Genomic DNA, 25063 nt, shown 5'->3' on the forward strand with positions numbered 1-25063 from the left:
GTAATGACTTTTCATAATTGTTGCTTAATTGATTTTTTTAATATTTTATATAACAATTATTTTTAACGTTGCGAATTTCTATTATATTTGTAACAACAAAAAACTGTTGCAATATTTAGTTATAGTTTGAATGATTTTATGATGTCTTTGCTTAATTAAATTTTAATATTTTATACAACAACAAAAAATTGATTGCAAATATTTAATCATATTTGTAACAAAAAACTAATTCCGTATGATAAAGTGAAAAAAATTATATTATATAATATAATAATTTTCTTCTCACTAATGATAAGAATCAAATCAATTTTAGTAGGAAAATTTTGCTGTCATTTTGCTAGGAAAACCTTTTTTTTCTCTTTTTGTTGTAGAATTTTGCAAAACAAGCAGATAAGAGCAGAGTAATTCATTGCAAAGAAGCCTACATATAAATACAAAATAGAAACATCCCACATACTACAAGACCCTCAACCCCACTCTAAAAGCAGTGTTCCCTGCAACCACCTTATAGACCACTATTGCCTCAACCTCAGCCTCTCTTTTACAACTCAGTACATCCATTCGTTAATGCTCTGAAAAAAAAAAGAAAAAAAAACCTCATGTTTCCTAAAAGATTATATATAGCGTGGCAGGTAAATGAAGAATGCTTCCTAAATTATTGTACTAGCCTAGTTTTAGAATAATGCTTCATAAATTATTGTACTAGCCTAGTTTTAGAATTTTCAACTTAATTGGTATTGATCAGTTTTAATCATGGGCAAATAAGTTTTTATCTAAAACCCAGAAAAATAAAAAAAAAAATTACTAGAAAATGAATTGACAATTATGTCTAATCCATAGCCATTTTATTAGGATATTAAAAGGTAGAAGTAATATGGAAAATATTTTTAATATTCCAAAAAAAAAAAACATGTTGATCCAATACAAGTAATTTGTTTATATTAATAAAATCACATTAAGTAAACTCAATCATCAAACACATGTGAGTCAATATTGATATCATCATTAGAACCATTGCCTACAGCTAAGTACACAATGAACTCATCATCATCCTTCGCAATGAACTCCTTGCTCTTTGCAGTTGCAATCATCGTTACTTATATCTCTTATGCTATCTCAAAAAGAATTGTTTCCCCATTTATGTCATTCCCTTGTAGCTTAGTGATTTCACTCATACCCGTCAATGATATTTTTGTACAATCATATTCATTACACTCAATTTTTTAATAAATTTGTCCATCATCTACCAAATCATTTACGTCATCAATGACAACTGGGATATTATATAAATTAAATGGTGTAACCATCATCACAATATTCATAACCACAAAAAAAGTCAATTTTAAATCTTATTAGATTTGCAATGATGATTTATAATTGTTGTTAAATTAAATGTTTCTTAATATTGTATACAATGACCAAATAATTATTACAAAATTGCTATCATTTTTTAAAAACAAAAAATATCATTACATAATCTTATTAAATTTGTAACAATCTTTAAAATTTTTGCATAATTAAATGTTTTTAAAGTTTAATACATCGACAAAAATAATTTTTAAAAATTCTATATTATTTTCCAAGTAATAAAAAATATCATTGATATATACAATAAATAAAAATATACAATAATTGTCATGTCTCATTAGAATGCTGAATTAAAAAAAATCATACACCAATTGAAAATACTTAATAACGTTGGATTTTTAATTTACTATAACAAGTGAAAATAGTATTGTATAAAGCTTACATTAAAGTAGCTAAGGAAAAAAAATGCATATTGATTATGTCAATTAAGAGTTAATTAGCTAAAAACGATTTATTAAAATGACAAACTATAAAATGTAAATAAATACTAAATATTAAAATTTTGAATTGAGTTAGATATAAAATTTTAAGTAGATTAGTAATATAAGTAATTTTTTTAAATTAAAAATAAATAATAAATTCTTAGGATAATTACTAATTGCTCTATTTTACTTTAAAAATATGAATTATGTTAAAAAAAAAAAAAGACAATTATGAAATTCCAAATTTCCAAACATATTATTGGTAATATATAATGGGAAAAGGCTGTTGGTTCAGTCTTATCCTGTCTTTTGCTGTTCCTTTTCCTCATTTTCCCCCGAGAAATTCCCAAGCCCGCCCTGGCTTCCCTGTTACTTTTTATCAGATTTTAATTTTGTTCTCCAACTATCTCTTTTATCCCTAGCTACCATTCCCCCTAATTTTTCACAACCTCCATTCAACCTTTTTTGCTTCTACATCAGTTTATAACAAGTAATATTTTTTCACAAAAAAATACACTTTAAATTGCGTTATTATTATACACAATGCTCAAGCTGACTAAGTTCGAGCTTGATTTACTTTAGGTTTGTACAATATCTCATGTTTCAATTTTAAGATTTAAGTTTTCTTTTCTTTATCTTTGACATTCTTCGCTTTTTGTATTTTAATTTTTTCTGCAGGTTCAGGGTGATTCGGTTGGTTCAACATTATTAAAAACGAAACAAATTCTAGGTATATTACTCTTTGAAAAAAATTACCAATTTAGGGTGCTACAATTAGTATTTTTTTGGTAATAGTTCATTCCCTAGTTATGCTAATTAGGTTGCTTAAAACTTGTGCGTATTCCGAAGAAGATAAGGCGACATCGGCTTGGGAGGAGCAATAAAGGGATGACTACAATTGGTTATTGGAAGTTCCGCAAGCAGTTGATATGAGATTCGACGATCCTGATGAGGTGGTGGTGGTCTGGGAAGTCGACCCCAATAAGAAGTCAAAGTCATGGAACTCAATGGAACTTTTGCGGTAAGTTTAAATTTTTTTGAACTTATTATAAGTTCATTGAATAATAACTGTTAAATATAAAAAATTAATATAAATTATTGATTTTTTTAATTGTAAAAATAACTAATTACTTGTTAACTTAGTACTTTAATTTTAATTAATTAACATTTAATATTATTTATTAAATAAAATAAAAAAAATTTAACTGATAAATATAATACATTTAAATTTTCTAAAAAAGAAGACAAGATAATATAATATTTTAAAAAATTTAATTGAAAATTGGTTAAAATAAAAAGGTGACAAATATCGTAAAATTAGTATCATTTAGCTTAAAATGTGTTAGAAGTGTCATAATACCTTAAGAAAAAATTATGATAATTTTAAACATAATGAAAGTAAGAGTGAGCATAAAAGAATTTTATTATAACTTAAATAATTAAGTTGACAATATAAAATAATTATTATCTTAAGCCCAAAAAATAATTTTAAACCAATAAATAATATTAACATAAAAATGTGAGAATAAACATAAAATTAACGTCATTTAATTTAAAACGTGTTGGAAATGTCATAACACTCTAATAAAGAGTTGTGATAGTTATAAACGTAATAAAAAGTAATAATAAGCATAAAAAATATTATTGTAACAAAAATAATTAAGTTGATAATGTAAAAGAAAATTTATTACAAATAAAAAATAATTTTAAACTAAAAAATAAAAGTTATTGTAAAAAAGTGAGAATAATGATAAAATTAGTACTATTTGATGTAAAATGATTACAAGTATTTTATACATTAATAAAATATTGTGATAATTCTAAATATAATGAAAAGTAACAATAAGTGTAAAAAAAATATTATTAAAATGTAAATAATTAAATTGGTAATGTAAAAAATTATAAATAAAAAATAATCGTATACCAAAAAATAGGTGTTAACGTAAAAAGATAAGAATAATCATAAAATTGATATTTTTTGGCATAAATTTGTTAGAAGTGTCATAACACCTTTAAAAAAAAGTTGTAATAATCCTAAACGTAACAAAAGGTAATAGCAATCGTAAATAGATATTATTATAATGTAAATGATTAAGTTTACAACATAAAAAAATTATAATTCTAAATAAAAAATAATTCTAAAAAAGTGTTAACATAAAAAAGTAAGAGTAATTGTAAAATTGGAATCATTTAGCGTAAAATGTGTTAAAAGTGTCGTAACGTAAAAAAGTAAGAATAATTGTAAAATTTATGTCACTTGGCATAAATTGGATTAGAATTGTCATAACATCCTAACAAAAATTTAAGATAAATTTAAATGTAATAAAAAGAAAGAACAAGTGTAAAAAAACATTATTGTAAAATAAATAATATTTTTAGCAACGTAAAAGAATTATTATTACAAATAATTAATAATTCTAAAACAAAAAATAAGTATTAGTATAAAATGAGGTGAGAGTAATTGTAAAATTAGTATTATTTGATGTAAAATGGTTAGAGGTATCGTAACACTTTTAAGAATACTTTTAAGAAAAAAATTGTAATTATGCTAAACATAATGAAAGGTAACAATAAGTATAAAAAGATATTATTAGAACATAAATAATTAAGTTAGCAATATAAAAGAACTACTATTACAAATAAAAACTAATTTTAAATAAAAAGTTAAGAGTTAACATAAAATGATGAGAATAATGATAAAATTAATATTATTTAATGTAAAATAGTTAGAAGTATTGTTACATCTTAAGAAAAAAATAATAGTAATTCCAAATATAATGAAAGGTAATAACAAAGGTAAAAAAATATTATTGAAATGTAATAAATTGGTAACATAAAAAATTAATATGTTAAATGAAAAAATAATTCAATCAAAACAATAAGTGTTAATGTAAAATAGTGAGAATAATTGTAAAATTTGTATCATTTGACGTCAAATATATTAGAAATGTCGTAACACCTTAAGAAAAACTTCAAAAAAGACCCATTTAGCCAAAACTCTCAAAGATTCAAGACTCCATAATAACCACTTAAAGATTAAAATAGCTTTTGTTTATTAGAGTTTAGATTGGAAAGGAACTCTTATAATCTTAATCCCCCCATAGCCGAAGCGCCATCTGTAAATAAGGAGGCTCTCTTTTGTATTTAAGACACATCGCCTACAATTCCATTATTCACATATTTTCTTTAGTTCTTAGTTTTCTTTTACAGTTTGACTAAGGTGACAGATTAGCCATAATTAAAATATTTTTCTTAAATATTTTCTTAATACAAGCATTTTTGTATTCAAGATCTAGTTTTCTCCAATCATTCTTTTTTTATTAGTTTTAGTTTTCAAGTTGTTTTATTGTTCTTAAGTGTTGGCAATCATTCATTCATTCTTTCTAAACTTTTGGTTTAATGCAATCTTATTCAAATCTTTTTTTTATACTCCTTAACATATTCGGCCACAATCTCTCTTTCTTTTCTCTTAAAGCATTCTTTTATTTTAAGTTCTTGTTATATTTGGCCAACTCTAATACTTATCAAATGATAATTAGATGAGTAGATTTAAGCTTACACAATCTTTTTTTCATTATTTTTTTATTTGCAATCAAATCAAACCAATCTTTCATTAGATTAGACAAACAGTGTGTAGGTTACCACCTTTGATACTTGATTTCTACCAAACAATTCCAATTCTATAATCCTTAAGTGATGATATTTTATTCACTCACTCTATTACTTAATTACAATTTGTGTACTTGCAAGCATTATTAAAAGTAGCAATAAGTTACGACAAAAATATTAAGTTCGTTACATATCCAAAAATATTAAGTCCATTTAAAAAAGTTGGGTGATGGCTCAATGTTCAAGACTCGAGTATGGCCTAATCTAACCTGATGAAGTTTGAAAACTATATAATATGTATTTCTATTTATATATTACATAACTTATACTAAATTGTTTGGCTATCTTTGATTCACAAAGTTAAAAAAAATGATTTAATTTTATTTAATATTAAATTTTAAAATTTTGTTATAAAACTAAAGATTTATGATTTTTAATATTAAAAGGTAAAAAAAAAAATTGTAAACATCAAATTTTATTCGAGATAATCAAAATGGGCCTTAATTTTGATCTATTTGAGCATTTCAATTGATTTTGCTAAGCTAGTGGGGCTTATAATTATTAGGATGCATGAGTCCAATTTAAATATGATATTATGGGTTTGGAAGCCGGGTCCAAAGTCTATGTCAATTGCGCTTAGTCTAATTTTTATTATTAAAGCCATATTAATTTTTAAATTAACTAGTTAATTAAAAATTTAAAAAATAAATAATAAGAAGTTAATTTAAAATGAAAAAAATAAAAAAATAAAAAAACTGAACAAAAAGAGGTATTGTGCACGACATTATCCTATCGACAGCAATGGACATCCTACCAATTACCCTTACCGCCTTTACACTATAACCTAGCCATTTTTTCCCATGAATTCTTTTTTTCTCCACCATATCACCACATGTTTCCTCAATCTCTTCCTGAACCTAAAGTCATGAAAATACTAATAAAAATGATACAAAAAAAAGACAGATAAATGAAGCCAATTTTGGAACCCAACCCCATATCTCCACCATCAACCCCCACTTCATTCTATAAGTACTCTGAGCAAACAAAACTCCTTATTCTATCAACATCCTAAGCCAAACCATAACCATAACCACCACCACCAAAGCTTCCTTAAGCAACCATCATCCCTTAAACAAACCTACGATCACATGAATCTAAAACCCTTAACAAAATAGAAACAAAATAACATAAAAAAATCCTCATTCTGGATTGAGAGCCATAAAACATAGTTAAAAAATTGTTCTTTTTAAAAGAAGCAACAACAACACAATAAAAAAAAATCAAATTTTGCAAAAAGGTTGAGGAAAGAAAAAAGGCCACATATTTAGCTTAAATTTAACTTAAATTTTATTTAGTTAATAACTAAATAGCTATATTAAAAAGAAAATTAAAGTTAAATAACTAAATAATGTGTATAATTTGTTTTGTTTTTAAAAAATAATTAATAACTAAATAAAAAAGAAAAATCACTTGTATCTCATTTTAATTATGTCATTTTTCATGTTCCATATATATATATTATAAATTATGAGGCATTTACGATAGAGATTGTGTCGCTTTGTTCCCTTATTCACACAAGGTATATTCATATCATGTATAAGCTTTATACCTAAGCACTGTCTCTTTTAAGAGGGGGTAAAGTACTTATACTTTCGTAAAGTGATAGCCTCCATAATAACAAGCAAAATACTTTTACTCAAATTAAATTCTTTTCGTTCATAGCTCATGATGGGTGATGATTGAAATGCCTAGTATGAATGAAGTGAGAAACAATTTGAGAACCTTTAAATATGTGTCAATCCAAACCAAGTATATAATAAGTTGTTAGGAGCTAACCTTGAGTAGAGCCATGTCGATCCTTTTTGTAATAAATCACTTGAAATTATGACATATGAGGAAACATTTTTCTTTTCTACAACAATTTTTCTTGGATTAATATTAAATGGTTTATACATTACAATAAAAAATATTAAAGGAAAATTTTTGGAAAACTGGAAAAAAGCCTTTTATTTCTTTCATTTCAAAAAAGAAGGATCTCTCTTTTGTGATTTTTTGGATTTAATTTAAATTATCTTGTAATTGTCTAAATTTTGTATTTTTTAATTTTTTTTTAAATTTGTTTTTGAAAAAGTTGTAAAAGATAGTTTTTTCCTTTTTACTTAAAAAAACAAAAAGATAAGCTTCTTTTATCTTTAAAAAAAAAGAATTCTTTTAATTAAATCATTTTTACAAAGTAAAAAAAAAGAGAGTGTCATGTTCCTAAAGATGGGTGAAAATATTTTTGTCATTAGTCAATTTTGTCTCAAAAGGATAGAATAAAAAGGAAATTTCCTTTAGTTAGATTTTTTTCATGAAAAAGGAAATAAGTCTTGGCATCATCACTATAGGAAAATGGATATTTAGTAATGGTCAAAGTCGTTGCAAAATACTACTTTATTGTTGCTAATTTTTTTTAAAATGACTTTTTTCCATTGAGAGGTCATTGCTATTACTCCATTGATAAAGAGTTAATGCAACAAATTATTTTGTCATGGAAAAAAAACATATTGCAACAACTTTTAGTTGTTGCCATATAAGTCATGTTTTCACAAAGATAAATTTTGGTTGTGTAAACTATATTTTAGCAACAATAAATTTTGGTTATAGAAAGTTTTATGTAACATTATTATTTTGGTTGCAAAATGATTTGCATAAAAATATTATTTTGGATGCCAATTTTTTTATCTAATCATAATATTGTAGTTGCTAAAAAATATTTTGCAACGATAAATATGTTGTTATAAACTTCATTTTAGTAACTATAAAATTAGGTTACAAAAACTCTTACGTAATAATATTATTTTGGCTATAAAATTTTTTACATAATAATATGTTTTTGGTTGCCAACTTTTTTATGTAACAAAAATATTCTAATTGCTAAATAATACAAAATTTATGATTATTTTTATTTTTTTACATTAACACTTATTTTTTGGTGTAAGATTATTTTTTATTTATAATACTAATTTTTTTTACATTACCAATTTGATTATTTATGTTTTAATAATTTTTTTTACACTTGTTATTACTTTTCATTACGTTTAAAATTATCATAATGTTTTATTAAGGTGTAATGATGCTTGTAATCATTTTATATAAAATAATACTAATTTTATGTTCTTTTTTACATTAACTTTGATTTGTAGGTTTAAAATTATTATTTTTATTTGTAATATTATTTTTTTTACATTATCAACTTAATTATTTTTGTTACAATAATATCTTTTTTATGTTTATTGTTACTTTTTGTTACGTTTATAACTATCTCAACTTCTTTGTTAGGGTGTTATGATACTTCAAACTCGTTTTTACGTTAAATGACATTAATTTTACAATCATTTTTATATTTTTATGTTAATGTTATTAATTGGTTTAGAATTATTCTTTTCGTTTAAGAGAATAATTCTTTTATATTATCAATTTAAATATTTTCATTACAATAATATCTTTTTATGCTTATCAATTTTACATTGATTTTTACTTTTTTATGTTAACATTTATTTATTGATTTAAAATTATTCTTTAGGTTTAAGGCAATAATTTTTTGACATTGTCAACTAGTTATTTACATTACAATAATATCTTTTTATATTTATTTTTATCTTCATTACGTTTAGAATTTTTACAATTCTCTTTTAAGGTGTTATGACACTTCTAACACATTTTATATCAAATAATACTAATTTTATGATAATTCTCATATTTTTACCTTACCAATTTTCAATTAAAATTTTTTAAATATCATATTATCTTTTCTAGAGATATAATCTGTATGATCCTTGGCTAAATGTGCACTCTCAATCTCAAGAGCATGTAGAATAACATCTTCTCTTCGAGCATATTTCACTGCTTTCTTGCTAGAACTTACAGTCGAACCCTTTGCTTCACATTCTCCGCAGCGAAAGGCTTCACCCTCTTAGACTTTTCAAGATTATACCAGTCCCTAAAGCCAAAAAAGCCAATAAATTTAGTCAACAAAGTTAAGAAATAATAACAAATGCCAAACATAATAAATTTTTTCCATTCAATGGTGATCATTGACCAAATTCATATATTACGAACAAATCATTCTGGATTTTTGTTTTTAATTTGGGGAAGGGGGATCTGATCATTTTAGAAATCAAAAGAAGAAAATGCAGCACTAGTAGTGCTTGACCCACAAATAATTCAGCATTTAACAAGACTTAAAGTTTAAACTTAATATAATAAAGACATGATGGGTTATAAAGGAAAAACCTTGAATCTAAATCATCATAATCTGAAAGGGAAAATAGAAGTCATCTTTCCCAATCTTAGATAATTTTGTTATTTTCTATTGGATCGAGACACAGTCAACAAGTAACAAGGTGACAATTGTGACAAGCCTCTACTAGTGAGTGAGTGAGTGATAGAACAAACGCTTACCTAATGAACTGATTTAGAAATGTTCTTTAGAGCTTGATTAACCAATGTCCATACACTATAACAGTGTAAAGACATAGCACAAGAAAAAAAAAAAATACAACATTTATACAGGGCTCTTGGAGGATTATATACACATTCTCCTACTAGACTGAAATAAAATCAACAGTGTCAGTGCTTAAAGAAAAAGAAGAAGAACTCTAACATTTTAAAATTCATTTTATTTTATTTAATAAGTAATATTTAATATTAATTAAAATTAAATTAATAGGTTAACAGGTAATTAATTATTTTTACAATTAGAAAAATCAATAATTTATATTAATTTTTTATATCTAACAATGATCTTATAATAAGGTCAAAAAAATTAAATTTACCATAGAAATCCTCCATTTTATCTATATATTAAAAATAATAATTAATAAAATCTTTTAGTTGTCTGTACCTTTGTGGCACTATTTTATTAAAGAACATGTTGAAACCTTTGTTACCGACAAAATCATGTCTGAAGATGCATCGGTCTAGTCAAAATTTTTGTCTTAAAAGAACAAGATCGTCAAAAATTTTGACTTAAAACAAGAAAACCATAAAAGTAATTTCTTACTGATAATATAAAGGCCAAAATCTTTAACAAAATAATAATAATAATAATGTGGATAATATATTCTTTTGACACGTGTATAATTTTGAACAAACCTTACACGTCTTATACTTAATTATTTTGACTTGATTTAAATTAAATTTTAAAATATTTTATATAATAAATTATATTTATTACCCCTTACATTTTCAATTAACTTACTTTTTATCTGTACATATGGTATGCTATTACAAAAAAGAGTTTCTACAAGTAAATTTTAGGTAATTTTATTATATTTATGATCACATGTCTATAAATTAATATAACATTTTAATTTTGTATAAAAAACCAAATTAATTATATATAATTTATTGTCGACATTACATTAATTTCAAAATCTTCTTTCTATTTTCATAAATAAATTATGTACCATTATAATTTCTTTAAATTATTCACACTTAAATATATATTATACTTTCTAAACTTTAAAATTGAATCTAATAATATCCAATCAATTCAAAATTTTTACTGAAATATATCTTCACTAGATTGTGACCCATGCAATGCACAAAATTATTTTACTTAATATGTGTATATACATATAAATTAATTTTTTTAAAATTATATTCAAATCTTCAAAATTTGTAATGCATAAAATTTATACATTTGACTAACATATCGTAAAAAATAAATTAAAAAAAAAGGTAAGAAAAAGATAATATCCTCAAATTACAAAATCTTTATAAGCAATAATATATATCATATATATTTATATTCTCCAAATTTAAAAACAAAGAGAGAATTTACTGTGATAATGTAAAAATCCAATTATCACACAAACATTGTAATACAATAAGAAGAATAATATAGAATCATATAAATCACTTGATGCATAACATAACTCTTTTTACACCAGCCAAACCTTCCATACCACAATTAATGATAATATCAAAATTGTAAAAATAAAACAACTCTAACTCTAACATAAGGGTAAATATCTTAGTTATTTTTAGCATAGTTTTAATTATTTTCCAATTATTATTGAAATCATGCCTTTTTTAGTAGATTTAATTTATAGTCTAGCAAGTAACCCACCCATACCTGATACTAATACATATTTATTGAGTTTATTTTCTTGTTTGTTTGTATATCATAACAATAATAATAATAAAAGACATTACCATAGTTTGCTTATAATTAAGCAGATTTACAAAAAATGAAAAAAAAATAAAAAAAGGTAAAAGTTAAAGCTAAATTAAGTTGATTGAGTGAAGAGCCAAAGGTAAAGGTAAAAAGCTTATGTACATTGTAGACATCCTATTTTGTCTTGAATTATTCTTAAATCTTGAGTTAATTTAAATTGGACTTTGGGCCTACTCTATTTGATTTGGATTTATCATCTAAGTATTAAGCTTATTATATTTTTGGACTTAATGCAAGCCCATTTATTTTTCTTTTATCATTTTTTTGGAAATAAAAAAAAAGAGGATAAAATGAAATGATAAGATTTTTTAAATTTAATTGCTTTTATAAATCAAAATTCAGATTCAAGGGGATAGGATGCTTAGTTTTTGAATTGAAATCCTATTTTCATCTTTATTATTTAAACTATCGTGTAGAACACCAAAAGAGAAAAAAAAACAGAAAGAGCAATTACACAAAAAATCAGAGGAAAATACAAAAAAAAAGAGCAATTACAAAAGAAATCGAGTAGGCAATCAAGTCACCACCACAATTCTCGATCACTATCTTCACCACATATCACCTTTGCCAAAACACATTACCATATCTACCATCACTGCCACCAATTCATCACTACAACCAATTTACCATTGCCAGCATTGCCATCACCATGTAGAAACTGAATTTTGTTTGGATTCTCTGGATTAGGTTTTGATTTTTAATTTTGTTTAATTTTATTAAAATTAATAATTAAATATTAAATATAATAATAACAAAAAAAGAAAAAGAAAAGGCAGGTTTAGGCAAGGTGTCTTGCACGGCACTAGCTAATGCACTTGTTTACCCTGGACAATCTCTTGACCACTAACTCCTCTGTCCAATAGAATAGCCACACCATACATTTCCCATAAGACCCATCACCTTCCCCAACTGTTGTCGTCACTTTGTAATGGGGATTGTAGCTGAAAAATGTCGTTTGATCCTTATTTGGCCTATAAATAAAAGCTAGAAAGCATTAAAAAAAAAAGGGTGGGTCTCTGCCAAAAAATCATTGCTAGAAAGTAGCCAAAAAAAAAAAAAAGGAAAGAAAAGAGCTTCTTCCAAACAAAGAAGAAAACCACCATAACCAAAAAAAAAAAAAAAGAATCATTTTCTCCTTAAAAAAATCCAAAAAAAATCAAAACAAAAAAAAAAAGTCCCCTAATTGGGAACCAGTGCCAACTTCAAAGAAAACAAAAAATAAAAATAAAAAAGGGATTTTTCTTAGTTGAAAGTTTGAGACTCGATTTACATTGATTGGATTTTTTTTTCACAAAACAGAGGCCATATTTGGGTTTAGGGAGGTGAAATGAGTCTTTGGTAATTTTCTAGAATTTTTTTAGCATCATCGATGGTGGCACTAACAATAGCATTGTCGATAGTGTACAGCAACCAACCACTAGAAACTGGGGTTTTTTTTTTTAGGGTGAGAGAGAGTATATGAAAGGGAGAGAGAGAGAGAAAGTAGTAAGAAAAATGAAATAAAAAAAAATTGACCTTTCATAATACTGCCAAAAAATAAAAGAAAGAGACAAAAATGAGGTTGTTTTAGGTAAAGAAGATCCGTGCGTGGACCTAGATCTGACCTGAGATCCGCATAACTTGACCTATGACTTGGTCTTTTTTAGCCCTTGATCAATTCATTGAACCGATTCAGAACTACCCCAAACTGTCGCTAACTGGCATTGATACATCGTTGATCGATGAAAATTAGTATTTTCTTTTTATTTCTATTTTTTATTAATTATTATTTATTCCATTTTTTATTTTTTGTGTTATTTCTAGTATTTTTAATTTATAATTTAGGATATGTTAAAATAAATATAATATTGATAAAAAATAATAAATATAAAATTTACAATAATGAATAAATAACAATAAACAATGAAAAATAAAAATAAAATTTTTTATAATTTTAAATTTCATTAAAAAATTAAAATAAAGTTTATAAAATAATAAAATAAAAAATAACTAGATAATAATAATAACAATAACAAAAATGAAAATAATTTCAAAACTTTTGACAATTTTAAATTTAAAAAAGTAAAGAAGAATAATAATAAAAATAAATAAATAAATAAAATAAAACATATATATATATATAAATGATAATGAAAATAGAATAATAAAAAATATTTTTTTCCTTGCCTAAATTATGAAAGGAATAAAATTCGTTTTCCAAAAAAAAAAAAAAGTAATTCCACCTAAATGTTGTGAAATCATTAAATAATAAGAATAAAAACAAATAAGTAATAAATAATAATAATAAATTTTTATAAAAAAGAAATATATGAAAAATTTTAACTAATTTTTAAAAGTCATAAAAAGCCAGTTTACTCCAAAAGTCTGCTTGAATGATGGGAATTTTAAAGATGTTCTTTTTTGTTTAATTTCAAAATCCTAAAAAACCTCAAATCCTAAAACTTCAAAACCTTAAACCCCAAAATTTTAAAAATCTAAAATGGAAACCCTAAATCTCTAAAACCCTAAAAACTCTCAAATCCTTAAAAGTCCAAATTTTGAAACTCCAAAATTTCAAAACTCTAAAATCAAAACCACAAAACTCCAAAATCCTAAAACTCTCATAAACCTAAATCTTAAAACCCAAAATCTTAAAACCATAAACCCTGAAACTTGAAAATTTCAAAACTGAAACCTTAAAACCCAAAACTTTAAAATCTTGAAACCTTAAAACGCTCAAAATCCTAAAAATCCATCAATACCCTAAATCTAACCCAAACCTAAATTTAATACACAACCCCAAATCATTACTTAAAAATCATTCAAACCTTAAGGCCCCAACCTAAATCCTTACTTGCAACCATTATAAAATTATAAAAATACGTGTGAAAATCTCATGTGAAGTAATTAATTCTCGAATGCTGTTTAGAAGATTGGGTATTTAGAAAATTTTATTTTATTAAATTTTTCATACATGTCCTTAACCTGTAATAATAATAAGATCTTAAATATAAATAGTAGCACTTAAATTCTACTTAGATGTTAAATAGTCAGAGCGATCTCATTATATTTAAGAACTCGATTTCAAAATTGCATTTCATTACCTTGTATAACATCCATTGGCATACATGTATCTATTCATTATTGTTTGTACTTGTTTCGCATGTTCGCACCTTTAATTATTGTTTGCTAGCTAATTATACCATTATTGGCTTTTTCACACAAAAATGTTTTTTTTTTAAATGTAGTTTAAAAATATGAAATTATAAAATAAAACAAAAATAATATTCTAAAGGAAATAATTCTTGGTACTCTACCTAGATATTGGACAGTCATCAACAATTATCTTCTACAAAGGATGTTATTTTCATTTTAAAAAATATTGGGATAAATCTTAAGCGAAAAGAGTTATTTTAAAATTTGTCTAGATGTTCAAAAATTTTAAAGTAATTCCTTAATTTAAAGATTTTTTTTATATTCCTAAATAAAGAACTTTAATAAAATTAATTTTAAAAAAAAAAAAATAAAGGGAATTATTATTAAACTTCAAATTGAAACCATTTTATCCAACATAAAAAATAACGCATGATTAATTGGTACCAATTTATAGGCATTGTGGGGTACTAATATTTCCTCACACATAATTCACTTTCAAACCCAATCTTATTTTTCGTAGATCAAAAATTATTTTTTTTGATAAATTTTAAACCCATTTTTATAGTTTTATTAAAAAGATAAACTTTTTGGTGGTCAATCACCCCTTAAAAAAGATTGGTGGCAATTCTCTCATTTTTTTTTATTTTAACATCTTTTTGTCCAGCAATCCCAAAAACCATTATGACACACCACACCATTACGTTGTTGCCAAAAATAGTCCAATGATCTTTGCCATCTTATCTAGATCACCTCTATCCAAGCTAAACTTGTAAACAACTTTAATAAACACCCATAATCACTAGACCTTAGTCATTTAGCCAAAATCCACAATATCCAAACGCATTACAGAAATTCCCATATCTATAATCCAATACTACAATGATCCAATTGCACCAACAATCAATAATCAAGCACAACTACAAAAAAAAAAAATCCATTTATAAGAACAAGGAGCAGAACAAAAAGAAAAAACAAAAGTTGCAGAACCCAGAGGGCAATAGTTGTAGAACCAAGCACAATCATCTTACATCCTAAAACTAGACACAATCCCTGCTGCCACTGAAACCACTCTCCATTGATCATCTGCTGTCAGTAAGCTCAACCAACACGAAGCAAAAAAAAATAATAAAACAGAATAAAAAACCTAAGAACACTAGAAACAAATGAACAAACTTTTTTTGGGTTTCAACTTGGCCTTCTTCCAAAAGGTTTATGAGTTCTCAAAATCTATAAAGAGAGAGTTAAGAACCAGGAGAAGACCATATCTTAAAGCCATAACTGTCAGAGCAATGAGGAGGTAGATTTTGGAAAGAGAACATCACAATGTTGATTCCTGATCCATATGAATCCAGTGAGTTTTTGAGAAATCCTAGCCTAGATCTGAGGCAAAAAGGTTGAGATGAGCTTCTGGGTGAAATTTAGGTCCCAATGACAGTGGCAGAGGGTGGCATGTAGTGGTGTTGGCACCAAAAAACTTGGCAATTGTTGAAGAACTGGCTAGTGTTCTTACATTTTTTTAGTTTTTAGGTAAACTTTTTGTAGAGAAAAGAAGGAGAATATAGAGTTAGAGAGAGAGCAAAAGTTTAAAAATGGAAGAAGAAATGGAAAATTTTAGCTTTTATAGAGGTAGTAAAATGGCGCAATTTTTTAAGAAATAAGAAAACGAATCCTTCAGGGGATCCACGTGCTACTCTAGTATCTGACCTGACTCGATCACCATCTGACCTGCGTGCATAACAATTTTCAAGTCAAGTCGAGTCGAGCCGCTAGTTGTTCAAGTTTTGCACTAAGCTAAGCTGAATTTCTAATTAAATTGAGCTGATTCATTCTTTTAGGTAATTCTTTTATTATTTTGCTCAATTATTTAATTTCTATATATATATATATATTTGAATGAATTTCCTTTAAAAATAAAAATAATTTAAAAAATAAAGAAAAGTTAAAATATTGAAAACAAAAAAAATTCAACAATAAAAAAAAGGGGTTAAAAGAATATTTTTTAATTTAAAAAAATGTTAAAGGAAAAGTTGAAGTATCAATTTTTCTTAATAAAAAAGAAAATATATCAAAAAATGTTTTTGAGGAAAAATTGAACTGTCAATTTTTCTTAAATAAAAAAATATAAAAAATATTTCCAAAAAATGTTTTACAAAAATGTTGAAGTATTAATTTTTCTTAAAATACAAAATATATATTTCAAAAAGAATATTAGAGGAAAAAGTTGAAAGTATCAAATATTTTTAAAATAAGGCACTAATTTGCCTTAAAATAAAATAAAAAATTCTTAGAAAAAAGTTGAAGTATCAATCTTTTCTTGGAGTTTAAAATTTTCAAATAAATGTTAAATAATCCAATGATAGAGCTTCGATAAGGGAAATAGTAATTTTCTTATATACTCTTGATGTGAGAGAATTCTCTTAATTTTCTGTCAAAAGTATTGGAGTGAATTAAGAACAATTTTCAATAATTAACTATCTAGTGAGATTTTTTTAAGGCTTAATGAATAACATAAAATTAAGTTGATATCATTCTTTGATAAGCATTATGAGGGTACTATAATCTTCCTTATACGTAATCAAACTTTCAAACTTAGTTTTGATTTCGTAGACTTTAAATCTACCTTTTAAAGATATATGAGTCAAGTTTGAAACTTCTCTTTAAAACATGACAGATTCAGTTAGGTAGTCAATTACACATAAATAAAAAAGATTAACGATGACTCCTAAGTCAATGTCTAGTGATAGGTTTACGAATCTATTCGTTAATACTTATAAAATATAAGAATAAATGTTACTATAACTTTGCACTTTTTAATATAAAAAAAAATCAAAGTTAAAGATAAATGACCGACCATAAACACCTAAAAAAAAATTATATAACTTATAGTTTGTAATACATGAAGAAAATGAAGAGCAAACAAAGGTGGAGAATTAAACACCAATTAAAATTTATTTTAAATAATGACTTATTTTTAAAAGATATATATTATATAACTGATCAAGAGATTAGATTCTGTCTTTTTAAATAATAAAAGATTATTATGAAATCCATTTAGATAAAACTAACTTTGGTATTTTTAAATTTAAAAAGATAGATATCTAAATTATTAAAAAATTAATTTTAAAAGATAAAAAGATATATATATATATTATATCTAAATTATTAGAAAATTAATTTTGGATAATTAATAATTTTTGAATATTTTTATTTATTTGATAAATACCATAAAATTATTAGTAAATTAATTTTAAAATATAAAAAATATATATTTAAATTATATATATATGTAAAATATCACTGGTAGATGGCTCGAACTTAAAACTAGTATCTCATTAATTTCTTGCCCAGCCCATACTGATTTTAAGAAAATAAAATACTCAACCAAACATTTTGACTAAGATTATATTTAAATCAAAATTTACCCATATATACAATGACATGAGATTTAGTTACTCATGAATGATAATTAACTTTCCTATCATATATATTATTATATTATAATATATATAAACACTTGATAAGATTTGTCATATGAACGTTTATGTAAATAATTTTTTTAAATGACATGCATGATAATTTTTTTAAAGAGTATATCTTCTTTTAATTACAAATTAAATAATCTTAAATTTATTCAACTATCAAAATTATTTAAATTATAATTTCAAATCAAATTAATCTAGAGATATATTTCATTAAAATTAAAAATTTTAAATATGAATTTTATCCGAATAATTTTAATTTTTTACCATATAACTTTATTTTATAAATGATTTAATCATGAAAATCTTTTAACATGTTTTAAAACTATAAAAATTAAGTTTATTCAAAATTTTCAAAAACTCACTATTATCTTATTTTGTATCAAAAAAATTATCTTCTAAAAAATTTACATAAAATATTGAAAATTTTATATTAAAATTTTAAATAATAGGACCTATTTACACCTCAACTTTAACTATCAATTTTATATTAAAAAAAGGTAAAAAATTTGATTTAATTTTATCACTTATTATATCTTTTTAATTTTTTTGGTTATCAATTTAAAAATTATTTCTTCAATCTTAAATAGCAGCCAAGAGTTATTTTACAAATTAAAGATTATAAATGTTTTTATTTTTTGATTTGCAACTTTTTGGAATTTTACTACTATTGCAATTTATTTTTTTTGATTTGCATCTTTCTTTTTCCAAAGTATATTTTATTACTATTGCAAGTTTGTTCTTATGAAAATTAATATTTTTTTAATTTATTTTTCTTTTTCTGTCACGCATCTCCTATCATTTTTCATATTTTGTACAATAATTTGCATAAGATTATAAAGGTGAAAGTATGTTTATATTTTTTATTATTTAATTCATCATTCAATAATATTTATGTTTTGTTCTTTTAAGAAGAACATATAATTTATTTTTATTTGATATAAATTTTAAATGTATAAATATTATTGTACATAAAGATGGCTCAAAATGAAGGCATGTCATTTTCTTTTTTTTTTTTTAATTATGACAAGTTAATCATATAAAATTTTTTATATGTTATAAATTTTGAAATTTTGAATATAATTTTTTAAAAATATTAATTTATATATATATACACATAAAATAAATAAAATTATTCCGTGGATTGTTTGGTCACAATCTAGTTGTTTGATAAATTAAGCACTTATGAGTTAAAAATTCATGAATAAAAAATATTAGTATATATATATATATATATCTATATATATATTTTATTTATCCTCTCTACTTTATTTTATTTTTATTATTTTTTATCTTGTTTATTTGTTGTTTATTTTTAATTATATTTATCTAGTTTTTTTAATTATCTGATCATTTAAAAAATAGGGGAAAAAGAGATAATTGTAAACAAAAAAAATGAAAAAAAATAAAATAGCCTCAAATTAATTGGCTGGAAGGGCTGATGATAGAATTAAGTGATTGAGTTGGGGAAGTGAATGAGATAATTGATTATTTATGTTTTTAAAATTGAATTTGATTGAAGGATTTTTTTTAGAAATAAATTCTATTTTTATTTAGTAGTAAGATAGATTTTCTTTAAAAGAGTCCAATCTTTATTCAATTTGGGAGACTGATCAAGCTAGAATAGTCCCTTATAAATAGACTTGAGTTCACTGTGAATCAACAGACAACTATCGGAAGAGAAATACACAAAAAGTGAGAGAAAAAAAAAGCAGAAAATAGCAATAAAGAATTTTTTGGAAATTTTGGAGTTGTGAGAGTTTGGTTTAGTCTAGTCAGTGTTGTTGGAGGAATTCAGCAGCCCGGAAATTTTGAATTAGTGTTTTATTGACAATTTTTTTGGAAACTTTTGAAAAGTTTTTGAAATTTCAAATTTTACGATTGAATTTTCAAATGAGATTCCGACAAAATCTCTAGTTTTCAATAAGGATTTCTAATTTCTACCGACGTTTCGGCAAAAATCCAGATCTCAATAAATTCTCACAACAGAAGTATTTTTTAGTAAGAATTTACTGAATTTGACCACCAGCGTTCATCCTTTTAGAGAGAGAGACAAAGTAAATTAAGGGAAGAAAGAGACGTGAAGAGAAATTTTGAAAAAAAGAGAAGGTTTGTTATATCATTAAAATAACGACGCTGTTTTGAAACTAAAAAAGCTAAAGTACACGTGTTTTTCCATTTAGCCGATCTAACCTGTGTCGTTCAACTCGACTTGAAACCCGTTTCAGTTGCTACTGCCCAAGTCTAGCCGAGTTGTGATCTAAGCCACATCAGCGGATTTGTGTTCCTGCAATCATGCTGTTTCCAAGCCGAGCTGAGTTCATTTCGTTTTTTTTTTTTAATTTTTATTTATTTTCTTTTTTTGGTTTTTTTATTTATTTATTTTGTTTTGTTTTATTATTTATTTATTTTTAAAATAATTTTTTTGCTTGATTAAATTTTCAAAAAAGTTAGAGGAAGTTATTTTAAATTATAAAAATAAAAATAAACTTTAACAAAAATTTTAAAAATAAATTATAATTATATGAAGATAAAATTTTTATAAATTACAAATGGATAATTTTTAAGAAATTTTTAGGTGAGCAAGTTTTTTAAATTTAACCCAAATTGAGAAAAAATTTAGATAAAATTTTAATAACAATAATTAGTATTTATTTTTGAAGTACAAAAAAAATTGAATAAATTAATAAAATTTTAGAAATGAGTTAACAATTATTCATTGATGAATATTTTTAAAAATTTCAAATAGTCAATTTTTTAAGAAATTTTTAAGTGAAATTTTTTTAAAAAATTTAACTCGAATGATGAAACAATTTAGATGATATTTCAATGAAAGTAATTGCATTCATTTTCAAATCAAAAATAAAAAAATATAACTTATAAACTTGTTTGAAAATATATGACAATTATTAATGGATGAAATCCTAAGAAAATCACAAATGGTTAAATTTTTAGGTAAAAATATTTTTTAAATTCAACCAAAATGGTGAAAGAATTGGATGAGATTTTAAACAATAATTAGCATTTTATTTCATTCTAAAAATTAAGAAATAAACATTGAATAAGATTCAAAACTAACAGTCTAAATTTTGATAAAGATATTTTTAAACTTGGCCAAAATGGTGAAAATTTAGATATATTAGAAATAAAACTTGCAAAATAAAGAATAAATTGTAAGGATAAGATTTTTAATAATTGTAAATAGATGATTATCAAAGAAATTTTTAAGCAAGAAAATATTTTTAAATTTAGCCTAAATAGTGAAAAATTTAGATATATTTTCAATAAAGTAAGATTAAATAAAAAATAAATTTTTACTGGCAACAGAGCCTCTTTAAAAAAATAAATAAAATTTTTAAATACTTTTGAGATAAAAAATTATTTTTAAAAATTTTATCAGATTGATGTAAAAATTTTAGAAATTATTTTCAATATTTAAACATTAAAATTTAATAGAAAACTATTAAAACCATAGATTCTTAAGATAATTTAAAATTAAGTGGTATCGCGTTTTGGATGAACGTGTGGAGATGCTATAACCTTCTTTATTCATAACTAAACTCCTAAACATAATTCTAAAACATAGATCAGACCATATTCTTTTTATGAACATTTAGTTGAACTTAAGATTTCTTTAAAGGAGTATATTTCCCACCAATTACATGTCTAATAAAAAAGATTAATGATGACTCTTAAAATCATATTTAATGATAGGTCATGAATTTATATATTATAACATATATAAATGTCGAACAACATTGTTGACACACTTGTTAAATACGTTGAAATTCAACTTAATATGACATAAAGGAAAAATACTAGTAAAAGTAGAAAGGGTGGCTAAATTCATCAAATATTCAAAAGTTAAGTCTATTAAAGAGTTTCATTTCAAGATGGTTTTCTATCCTTAATTGTCGGGATCCTTTATGTAGAAAAAGAGTCAAATCAGAAATGCAATAATGATAAAGCAGTATATACGTATAGAGTTCCAAACTTATTCCTTTACTTTCATTACTTTAATTGGCTAAAGATCCAGATTTTCTTATTGAAAAACTAAAGAATACACTTTCTAAACAAAAGAAAAGACTTGGAGAATTGGTTCCACCTTCATCAGTTTAGACTATTCAAAAACTTGAAATGACAAATCTCTAACAATTTATAGCTTCTATAAATAGGTTTCTCCATTAGGGACTACGGGAAACAAAGTGGAACTTCACCTTTTTCTCCTTTCTTTTAGCAACATGGAGCTTCAATTCCCCTCCTTCACGACCCTACTCCTCACCTTCTTTCTTCTGTTGATGGTAGTCAAAATTCTGAAAAGATCAAAACCGAAATCCCCAAAGCAAAGCTTCCTCCAGGACCACGAAAACTACCTCTCATAGGTAACATGCATCAGCTTATCAGCTCTTTGCCTCATCACACACTGAGAGATTTGGCCAAGAAACATGGACCTCTGATGCATCTGCAACTTGGTGAAGTTCCCACCATTATAATTTCTTCCGCAGAAATTGCAAAAGAGGTTTTGAAAGACCATGACTCATCTTTTCTCAGAGGCCATATCTTCTTGCTTCCAGGATAATGTCGTATAATTCTGTAAACATTGTATTTGCACCATATGGAAACTATTGGAGACAGTTGAGGAAAATCAGCATGATGGAGCTTTTGAGTCCAAGCCGTGTTCAATCATTTCGATACATCAGGGAACAAGAAGTGTCTGCTCTAATCAAAACAGTATCTCTGAATGAAGGATTCCCAATTAATCTGAGTGAGGAAATTTTCTCGATGACATATGGGATAACATCGAGGGCAGCACTTGGCAAGAAAAGCAAAGACCAAGAAGAACTTATGAGGATTATACCAGAAACTATAAAGTTGGCAAGTGGTTTCTGCTTAGCTGATATGTATCCTTCTAATGAATTGCTTAAACTGATCAGTGGAATGAGGTTTAAACTCGAGAAGCTGCAACGTACTTCAGATCGGATACTTGAAAACATTGTTAACGAGCGCAAAGAGAAAACAAAAAGGACATCAGAAGCAGGCGATCAACAAGAAGAGGAAGATCTTCTAGGTGTTCTTCTTAAACTTCAACAACGTTGTGACCTGGAAATCCCTCTAACGAACGATAAAATTAAAGCAGTTACCTTGGTTAGTATCATTAGCTCTCATTTATATTATCTAAAATCACAAGTACCGACATATAAGTTAATAATTGTTTTACCATCTTTAAGGACATTCTTGGTGCTGGGAGTGAAACATCTTCTACAACAATAGAGTGGGCGATGTCAGAATTGCTAAAAAATCCACGATTGATGAAACAAGCACAAGCCGAGGTGAGACAGGTTTTTGATAGAAAAGGTAACGTGGACGAAACTGGTCTTCATGAATTGAAATTCTTGAGATCAATAGTTAAAGAAGCTTTGAGGTTACATCCTCCAGCACCTCTTTTAGTACCAAGAGAATGTGATGAAAATTGTGTAATTAGTGGATATGATGTACTTGCAAAGACTAAAGTCATAGTTAATGCATGGGCCATAGGAAGGGATCCAAGGTATTGGAAAGAAGCTGAAAAATTTTATCCAGAGAGATTCTTGGAAAGTCCTATTGATTTTAGGGGAACAAATTTTGAATATATCCCATTTGGTGCCAGTAGGAGGATTTGTCCAGGCATATCATTTGCACTACCCAACATTGAGCTACCCCTTGCACAATTGCTATACCACTTTGATTGGAAGCTCCCAAATGGAAAGAAGCATGAAGAATTGGATATGACTGAATGTATTGGCCTAACTGTGAGAAGAAAGAATGATCTGCTTTTAATTCCCATTCGTTATCATCCTTTTACTAGCAAGTAAGACTCTGCTAAAACAAATTTTAATTAGCATTTCTTATATATTTTTCTTTTGTCCAAGTTATAAGGGAAGCTAGAGTGTAAACCTTGGAGGCTTGATTAGTTGATTATGTCATCATGTAATTTTATTATTGTTTTCTGTTATTTGTCAGTTAATTTTTATTTCTTTGGTCTTGCGTTCATTTATATGCAACGATTACGAAATCAGTATGGACTAAACTCTTGGGCATACGGGAAGATTTTAAAATTAAGCCTAATAACTTGTAATGTTTACAGAATTTTAGTTTGGTGGAATCAAATATTTCAAAAGTCAGAATGCTTAAAAATCAGTCCTAGACTTGATTCGAATCAAATCATACTGCTTCGTCGCCAGACAGGTCTTACTGGAACAAGGACCAGTTATTACTATAGACACCTAGGACAGAACAAGGCTTGTCTAAGCTACCATATCCTCCTATTGTGAATGAAATTTATGGTTGCCATTGGCGCAAATCCAATATTGGAACTAAAAAAAATCCCCATTGGTAGCAAATGCTTATCCATTAAGTGAGGAAGAGTAGTGATAGCAATAGTCCAGCAGGGTCGGGGCGGACTTTTGCTTGCCCTGCCTCCGACCCGACCTTCATACATTTCTATTCGATCCTCGACTTGCCTCGATCAAAAATTTTAATTATGAAACCCGACTTCGACCCGTTAAAAAAGAACCCAAAATATTCAGGATTTTGCAAATAACTAAAGAGAAAAAAAGAAAGAAACATGTGCAACTGACAGACTCGAAAAGCCAAAGAATATGTCCTGATTTCAAGTTATTTATGAGAGTTCAAGTCATTGAGAATTACAAAACCCAAAAAATGTGGAGACGTAAATTTGTTGACATTTGGATGAAACCAAGAGTTGTTTCCATGAGTACCGATTTAGGCTTTACCCTCCTTTCCTTATTGATCTAGACAAGGACAAGAGAAATCTAAAGTCATCCCAA

General features: G+C 25.3%; 1 protein-coding gene across 1 annotated transcript; it reads left to right on the plus strand.

The window, feature by feature from the left end:
* Positions 1-2671: 2671 nt before the first annotated feature.
* LOC111313600 (cytochrome P450 71D10-like) lies at positions 2672-24218 on the plus strand. Its single transcript, XM_089752907.1, has 3 exons — positions 2672-2811; positions 22811-23381; positions 23465-24218. The coding sequence occupies exons 1-3, from the start codon at positions 2720-2722 to the stop codon at positions 24086-24088; spliced, it is 1287 nt and encodes a 428-aa protein (XP_089609033.1). The 5' UTR covers positions 2672-2719; the 3' UTR covers positions 24089-24218.
* The last annotated feature ends 845 nt before the right edge of the window (positions 24219-25063 follow it).

This window comes from Durio zibethinus, chromosome 23 (assembly GCF_047325235.1).
Source record: "Durio zibethinus cultivar Kanyao isolate XHJ-2024 chromosome 23, ASM4732523v1, whole genome shotgun sequence".
Taxonomy (NCBI): Eukaryota; Viridiplantae; Streptophyta; class Magnoliopsida; order Malvales; family Malvaceae; genus Durio; species Durio zibethinus.